At 36.4% G+C, this 8,246-nt stretch overlaps 2 protein-coding genes across 4 annotated transcripts; one reads left to right on the top strand and one right to left on the bottom strand.

Moving 5' to 3' along the window:
* Positions 1 to 555: 555 nt before the first annotated feature.
* On the bottom strand, positions 556 to 2,072 carry LOC113664254 (dopamine receptor D1.L). 3 transcript variants are annotated; one of them, XM_027179852.2, is made up of 2 exons: positions 1,943 to 2,072; positions 556 to 1,814 (listed from the first exon to the last, which is right to left on the bottom strand). In XM_027179852.2, the coding sequence occupies exon 2, from the start codon at positions 1,770 to 1,772 to the stop codon at positions 696 to 698; it is 1,077 nt and encodes a 358-aa protein (XP_027035653.2). In that variant the 5' UTR covers positions 1,773 to 1,814; positions 1,943 to 2,072; the 3' UTR covers positions 556 to 695. The 3 variants fall into 3 exon arrangements, with proteins under 3 accessions (XP_027035653.2, XP_089050017.1, XP_089050018.1); XM_089193891.1 differs by having other exon boundaries at positions 1,928 to 2,054; XM_089193892.1 differs by having other exon boundaries at positions 556 to 1,980.
* Positions 2,073 to 3,826: 1,754 nt separating this feature from the next.
* On the top strand, positions 3,827 to 7,936 carry LOC113664256 (coatomer subunit zeta-1). Its single transcript, XM_027179853.2, has 8 exons — positions 3,827 to 3,904; positions 4,159 to 4,227; positions 4,647 to 4,728; positions 4,991 to 5,082; positions 6,003 to 6,136; positions 6,442 to 6,493; positions 6,646 to 6,684; positions 7,114 to 7,936. Exons 1-8 carry the CDS (start codon positions 3,845 to 3,847, stop codon positions 7,159 to 7,161), a joined length of 576 nt encoding a protein of 191 aa, XP_027035654.2. The 5' UTR covers positions 3,827 to 3,844; the 3' UTR covers positions 7,162 to 7,936.
* Positions 7,937 to 8,246: the final 310 nt, after the last annotated feature.

Raw genomic sequence — 8,246 nt, 5'->3', positions numbered from 1 at the left:
AAAAATTAGTGATCATTTGTTTGAGGAGCATTGCCGAGCTCCACAACGGCTATCACCCGGTTGTTCTCACAGATAGTCCATATCGACTCCTGAACCCCTAATTTTTGTATTCCAGTATTCATGTTAACATTTAGGTCTCAACTGAGCTCTGAACTTCGAAGTGGTCGATTAACAGTTTGTTACTATCAAAATTACAGTCACATTATAAAATGTAACGACTACCAAGCAATTTTTTTTAAAGAATTACCAACACGTGTTTATATATTGACATTCCTTTAACTGTTTATAACCATTTCTGGTCTTTCCCTTCAGTCTTGTCCACCCCCTTCCAGACTTTTTCTGTCCCTAACTTTTGAGATATTCTACAGTCGCATAGTAGTTTTTAAATGAGTATTGCCAATATGATCGGTGCAAACATTCGTGAGGCCCTCTCAAGCAATCAAAGCAAAACTAAAGCCAATAACGACTTGGTCGTTAGTTACATGTTTTTTAGGGCTGTTTTCCAGCCACCTTTTTGTGAAGTTAAACTCTGATATTATAGGAATATGTGTTTTTTTGACTTTACATTTTTACACTTAACTGAAAAGCGTTCTAAAGTAAGGCGTCATTGCGACAGTTAAGTTATGCCATTATCGGCTGGCCAGTCTTTGAAAAACTAGAGTAAAATTGTAAAACCAAACCACAGTAGCTGAGAGTCAAAGATGTAAGCTACTGATCTCCTGCGGTTTCATATCCGATACGGAGCCGGCAGGAAGTCTTTTAGCGGCATTGCTTTGACTATGAGACAATTCTGCACCAGTTCTCCATTCTCTTCTGCACAAAAGCTTTCTGAACGCGCGTCTAAACTCTGAGCCCGTAAACGCGTACAACAGCGGATTGAGCGAAGAATGCAGGTATGCAAGCCAGCACGTGACAGTATCAACAAGCTCCACTACGCATGTCTCTACACCTTCGTCGATAAGAATCACAACATTTATGATTTCAAAAGGCAACCAGCAGATAACAAAGCACAGCACCACGATCCCAAGCATCTTAGCGATCCTCAGTTCCCGTCCAAAAGAAGTCGTTCGCGATGACGTCACTGACGGAGCCGTATTTGATGACGTCATGGTATTAATCCCAGCACGCTGGGCGTGTCCTTTAGCGATTGTATAAATCTTGAAATACAAAATCATCATAATAAGAAAGGGGAAGATAACATTTCCGATGAGGAGGAAACCATGAACAAACGGGTTCAAGTCAAAACTATAAGTCTCGTCTTTCGGCGGATCTAACAAAAAAAGCAATAAAATTGCAATACTGAAGGAGTATAGCCAAACACTGGCTATCATGGATTTGGCCACCTTCGACGTCATCCATATGGTATAGCGAAGTGGATATACCACGGCTAAATAGCGGTCTATACTTATTGCTGTCAGATTTAACACGGAAACTGTTAGGAAAAGAAAAAAGGACGCGTTCCATAGATTGCACACGTACCCACCCAAAGGCCACCTGGGGAAGGTTATCCAGTATATGACGTCAAACGGCAGAACGAAGACCGCGACCATTATGTCTGACAGGGCAAGGCTGACTATGAAATGCTCCGAATATGAATGCAGATACGAAAATTTTACACTTGCTATGCACACGAGCGTGTTGCCAAAAAGAGAAGTAATCATAATCATAAACATAAACACTAAACCGGCGAATGTCAATCCAGAGCCAAGATGATTCTCGCAAAGAAGTAAATCGAAGCCATGATCTTGAAACGGATCCGATCCATTTCCCATTTGTAAGATACCTTGAGGTCGTCGCTGCTTCAGCGAGGAAAGCTTAAAAGACGAAACCATGAAAATTGGAAATGATGAGTTATGCTTCAAAATTGAGAAAGTGAAAGTTTCAATCAACAGGAGTACCGATAAATCTGAACAAAGTGTAAAGATACCTTCGAAATACTCACTGTCAGCTTTTTGATAAAGGCGTTTACCGCAAACAAGATTTTAAAGTCGAAGGTTGTATGTTTCTCCTTTTCAACTCAATAGTTCTCCGGGTTAAACAGATGCCTTACTCTTAATTTACGGTTCAACAGGCGACTCTAACCGAACCAAGTCAACAGCATATCAGTCCACAAGATGGTAAACGGTTATGTATCGCCGAGTATTTGAGTAAAGTGAAAATGAAGTTATCAACTGCATAAATTAAATGTACTCCTGTCGTATCTATGTTGTTTATCAGCCTTCAGAGGTATTGTTCCCAAAATTGTTGTTATTAAACGGCGGATCTCTCTTTACAAGAAGACGCGCGTTATATTAGCTCATCAGCCAATCCCTGCGTAAATTAGATCTTTGGTGCTCTCAAAACTACAGGAGAAATAGCCACCTTATCTCAATCATTCCCTGACACAAGATGTTTCGTCTATGTGTGATTCACTCACTCAACTGGTAAACTCTAACTGAGTGTTCTTTTCACAAAAGCCTTCGATGTACCAATTCCTTATGCATCCTTTCCCTACGACTAAGCTCTATCTGAAGATACCTATTTTAATTTTAAATAAATCCAATACCAGTAAAGCATATGTTATCATTATTTTAAAGTTGACGGTGCAAACAGATTTGCCCCGCCCATGACGAAAATTGATCCTTCTCTACAACTGCGCACGACATTATTTTCACTAAAAGAGCAAACACTGTATAATTCTGAATGAGATGTTGCTTTTCATTAAACAAAATATACACCTGTTCTTACAAATCTTTGAATAATTATTGTGATTTTGCAATCGACCTTCAAAATCCCTTCGAGTCTTAGCGGCTTATTTAAAAGTATTTTAAATTTTGCTACAACTTCCAAGAGTATAAATTAATTGACTTTAAACACACCGTCGATTTTTCACAACTTTTTCGCCGTGTTGTCATCATCAACTGCTGTACAAATATGTTGAAATTGCGGTTTTGTCGGCTACCAATTTGTTTGTGAAAAATTGTGCGGTTAGGGATATTAATAGCAAATTTAATACCTTCTTTGAGTGAAAAAAGTAAAAAAAAGGTCTAATGCATTTTTTTAAAAAATTTAGAAAAATAGTTATACGCAGATGTATTAATTGTGGACATTTGCTCGACGATCTTAATGATTTTGCGTCAATCACGATTTCGAATATAAATGTCATCATATTGACTCTTCATTGCTGTAAAATTTTCCACTTCTCTGATGCATGTATTAAGAGACTAACTGCCGCCAATCGTTTGCTTTTTTAATAAAAAACGTTCATTTTTATGAACATATAACGTGCAAAAAGGTTCTTATCACCTAGATTTAATTTCCGAGCTTAAAAAAAAAAATTAAAAAAATCACCGACTGATCGCCCACGCTGCTTTTCATATAACTGTCAATCAAGTTGGAGACAAATAAATCGTTCTGAATAACGCTTTGTTTATATTCAATTTCAAGAAATTAGTAGTTTGCATTGTGGACTGAAAACTAATATACCGGATCAATTTTGAAACACGAGTCGTAACGTTTAAATTTTCTTGATGTTCTTAAACAAACAGAGAGGAATGTACAAAGTTATCTAATTAACTGAAATCCTTTGCTGATTCTTTTCTTCAATTTTCGTTTGGATCCAAAATAATGAATACAATGTCGGAGATTAGCGAGACTCGTGCAACAATAGTTTTGCAGCAATTTGCTCACTGCTGAAGTTAATCACTTGCAAATCACTAAATGTTCTTGAAACACAACAGAAATATCCAACCGTTCCCGACAAACCTAGGGGCCAGATCAGACATCTGTCGACGACATCCCGACGACACTCGCGCGATGGTCGATATTCATTCCCAATCCTCTTCATAATTGAGTTAATCCCAGCATGCCTTCTGCTCTTGGAAATGAAACGTCACCAAAATCCAAGATGGATTCCGCAGTTCTTGTAAGGGATTTGAATTTCTTCTAAGGAGTTTCGTCGTTATACTGAATATTTAGGAAACTTTTGTATTAGATAGTAACGTACGTATATGAAAATTTTCGAAACGCTTGGGAACACGCGAGTTATTCTTTCGATTCAGGGCTCTGTTCGCTAATTTATCCGCTCGATGCAAATCTGTACGATGTTTGACCAAAATGGTTCGCTTATCCACAATTTAGAAGTCTTTCCACTGATTATTCTTGTTTTTCATACAATAGGAAGCATCCCTGTACACAGTTAAAGCGATTGCCATTCTGGATAATGATGGTGAACGAGTAGTTGCGAAGGTAGATAAGATTCACTTTATCAATTTAACGTGTTTATGGCCTCATGTGTTGCCTACATGAACATCGTACATGTGAACTTGACATTGTTTTTACACTACTAAGATTTTAAGTTGAGTTTATTTTATCTAAGTAATTTTGTCTCACATATTCAGCTGTTAAGCTTGACATGATTTTTAATTTTTTTTTCTACTGTTGTAAACAGTGTTCGTTCCATGAGGTTATTTCACATAATGTTTAGATGAGAGACCTCTTATTAAAACTGATAAAGTCTCCTTTGAATGGTCAGGGTCTTGTAAGTACCTAAAACTAAAAATTTTTCTTTCCGACATAAAAATATAAATTATGTATTTTTTCAGCCATAAATCTGAATGTGAAAAAGCACATAAGTAAATTTCCAATTCTTTTTATTTACATTATAGTACTATGATGACCAATACCAAACCACAAAGGAACAGAAAGAGTTTGAAAAGAATCTTTTCAACAAAACACACAGAGCAAATGGTGAGCTTTCTTACCAATGTTATAATGTTAAAATCACACTGCTTTGCCAAGTTGAAATACTGCTAGTCAAAATGACTGCTGTTCAACTTAGGTGACTGGTCTTTTTGGGTAACCTGTCATGATGACCAAAACAGACACACTTTGGAGAACTGATAGCATGTTCCCTTTTTTTTTCATGTCATACTTTTTCATAAATGTGCAAGGCATAGAGATGACCATTATTTTTCTTTCCCTGATTGCTTGTTTGTTTTTCTTTTTTCAGCTGAAATTATAATGTTAGATGGCTTGACGTGTGTGTATAGAAGTAATGTGGATCTCTTCTTTTATGTTATGGGTTCTTCCAATGAAAATGAGGTAAATGTCTTAAGTGGGTTTCAAATGGTATTATTTACTGTTTGTGGCAGAAAATTAGTAAATTTTCACGGATATACACTGTATTAACCCTTAACTCCTAGATCAAATTTGTAATTCTCCTTACTATCAACCATACAATTCTTATCATGTTAGTTCAGAGAATTTAGTATTGGATCAATTAATTATCCCCATAGTGATGTGTTACTTTATTCCCATCACTTATCTGGTTGACATCATATTGATATTGTAAGGAGAAATTCTGTCTTGGTCACTCATGGGAGTTAAAAGGTTAAGTGATCAAATGTCAAAGTCCTGAAATTCTTTCCCCTTAAAAACTGTAATTTTCATCTCTCTCAAGTGGTCTCCTCTGTTAGGCGATCATGGTTAACCTTTACTGAGTCCCAACAGCCTGTTGTATTGTCTTCCACCACTATTGAACAGTCACTTAAAGTGGAACCACTCAATTAAAATTAAGAACAAGCTTTCAAGTAAATTTAATTCACAGAGAGAGATGTTTTTCATCCTGTCACGAGCGTGGGACAAAGAACAAATTCTGAGTCCCCATGAGGAATGGAACTTTAGACCTTTGGATTCCTTGCTCTGTTGCTCTTTCACTGAGCCACAGAGACTCTACAGTGAGCGAGGTTTATTACAAAGTTCATATGACAAGCATCCTGCATACTGCTAGGATCAGCAATTTTGATAGTGTCATGTTTGTAAATAGAATAGGAGAGAAGGAAAGTTTTGAGCACAGTAAAGAAATAGAGAAAGATGTTTTGCATGTTTTCGCAAGCATGGGACAAAGAAAAAATTCTGAGTCCCCACAAGGAATTGAACAAACCAAAAAAAACACATTTTGACTTGTTTAACCCAAATTTTATCTTTAATTACCACATTAATATGTGCAATGTTTTCTGCAGTTGATTCTTGTAAGTGTTCTAAATGCCTTCTATGATGCAATCAGTCAGCTGCTGAGGAAGAATGTGGAAAAGAGAGGCCTAATGGATAACTTGGATGGTGTTTTGTCAATACTTGATGAGATTGTAGATGGAGGGTAGGTACTGTTACAGTGTTCCCTAGAAGCCCTGGATGTGGATGTCTTCATTGGCTACCTGTTTCTGAAGCTCAGAATGTTTTCTAGCAGCCCATATTGGCATGATGATTGAAGTAACCACTAAAACATTGCTTTAGAGTAACTTGGGATTCCAGCATGCTATAGGCTTTTATGGATAGCTCTGATTGTCCAGAGCATAGTAAATTTCACTCAGCACTGAAGCAGTATAACCCTGTTTTGCTTTCAGATCATGACTTTGACTGTTTCCATCATGAATGAATGATTTTTTTGTTTGTTTTCAACAGGGTAATAATGGAATCTGATGCTTCTTCAATATTGCAGAGAGTTGCCATCAAGGTGAATTTACTCTGTTACTAATTGTAGTATTATTGAATATACTTTATTTGAGATAAGCAATCTTGAAGTTATGGTTAAGTTTATTCCAGTAATTACTTGAAAATGTCCATTTCTTTGCCGTAAATTCAAATGTTGTGTTTTCTCTCTTCTAGAATGATGATGTACCAATCACAGAGCAAACAGTGGCCCAGGTAAAAATTTTATGTTCATAGTGCTCACGTTAAAATTACTTATCTTGTTCCTCATGGTAGGATCTGTGAGTTTGTGCTGAAGTTTCTTTACCTTTTTTGTCCTTCAGAAACCAAGTAAAACCACTTATCAGTAAATTGTAACCATCAAATTAAATTGAATCACTGTAAATTCAATTGATAATGAGAGCAAGTAAAGGTTATTGTAGACTACCAGGAATTTCACGATTCTCTTCTTTCCTGAATTGTTCTCAACAATGAGAACAGAAATAGTGGACATCCATGATTTTGTGGCAGTTGCCTTACAAGACTTATACTGCTCCTGAGGAGTTTAGCAATATTAAGTCAAGAATTCAAGTTACTTTCCTAGTTCCAATGGGGATTTTCTTAGTTTCTACTCCTAATGATTATCTCTTCATTTCATTCTTTCAGGTTCTCCAAACTGCAAAAGATCAACTAAAGTGGTCTCTTCTGAAGTGATCCCTATTATTCGGGAATTCTATCCAATATTGTTCTATTTAGAAAAAAATGCAGACACTGTAGTTAGGCATCCGCTTTGGATCTTTAATTATCTAAATTCTGCTTTGGTTTTCCTATTGAACTGGTCTTGTGGAAAAAAATGTCATCATACTGTACCAAAGGAGATGTAACAACAGCAGAGTGAAAGTAATCATTAGTTTTTTTAATTTTTTTAATTTTTTTTTTTTTAAGTTCTGCTAATGTTTATTTGGTTGTGGCAAGGTGTTTGGCATTCAGGAAAGAAAACTATGCTGGAGTACTGTTCTTTTCCTTGTTTTTCAAATATGTTCTGTAACTGTTGACTTTTGGAGCCATTGCTGTCAGGAGGGTCACTAAAACAAAACTGACCAGTCATCTTACTGGAAAGAAACAATGCTTCCAACTTAATTTGACTATGCCAATCAGTATTCAGGACCTGAGCAAGCAAAGATGGCAAATAATTCAGGTGGGCTTCTCAATTTGTTTTCAGTGATGAGACTGGTCAGTTTTGTTCATGTATCTTGCGTTACAGAAGGTTCCATTTAGGTATGCTACTAGCAATGTATCTTTTGGTTTTTTTTGTTTTTGTTTTAGCCTAACAGGTCTATCAGTTAGCCTGTGAAGGTAGACAGATTCATGACTGCATTGCACCATCAAAACAGCAAACTTTATTTTAAAGATGGTGTGACTTAGTCTCAGACAGAAAGTATGATCATAAGGTAGAAATTATAATAATAAAATGGAACTTTAAATGGTATTTCCTGAGTACAATTTTTATCAAAGGGGTAAGTTTCTAAAGAAACTGTGGTTCTGTGTTGGTGGGAGAGTATAACAGGGTAATTTGGTTTTATCCATTGAGTTGATAATGTAAATTGGCCATTTCAAAGCTGATGTTTTGAGTGTCAGCCCTTTGTCAGAGCAAATGACAAAGGGCTAATGCTTGAAACTCTTTTACAGTGGCCAATTTACATTTACCAACTCAGTTTATAATACCAAATTTCAATTTTTATTAGTTGTTCTCAAAAGGGTGCTCAGTTCTTACTGGACACTGAGAGCACAATAACTGG

The sequence above is a fragment of the Pocillopora damicornis genome, chromosome 14, assembly GCF_964200805.1.
Source record: "Pocillopora damicornis chromosome 14, jaPocDami1.2, whole genome shotgun sequence".
Classification (NCBI taxonomy): domain Eukaryota; kingdom Metazoa; phylum Cnidaria; class Anthozoa; order Scleractinia; family Pocilloporidae; genus Pocillopora; species Pocillopora damicornis.
The sequence above is the reverse complement of the archived record's forward strand: the minus strand, read 5'-3'. Positions and strand labels throughout refer to the sequence as shown.

Coding starts and splice junctions, on each gene's coding strand:
- LOC113664254 (XM_089193892.1), bottom strand. CDS start 1,832: ATGGTTTCGTCTTTTAAGCTTTCCTCGCTGAAGCAGCGACGACCTCAA.
- LOC113664256 (XM_027179853.2), top strand. CDS start 3,845: ATGCCTTCTGCTCTTGGAAATGAAACGTCACCAAAATCCAAGATGGAT. Junction 4,228..4,646: donor GTGAACGAGTAGTTGCGAAG/GTAGATAAGATT, acceptor TTTACATTATAG/TACTATGATGACCAATACCA. Junction 6,685..7,113: donor CAGAGCAAACAGTGGCCCAG/GTAAAAATTTTA, acceptor TCATTCTTTCAG/GTTCTCCAAACTGCAAAAGA.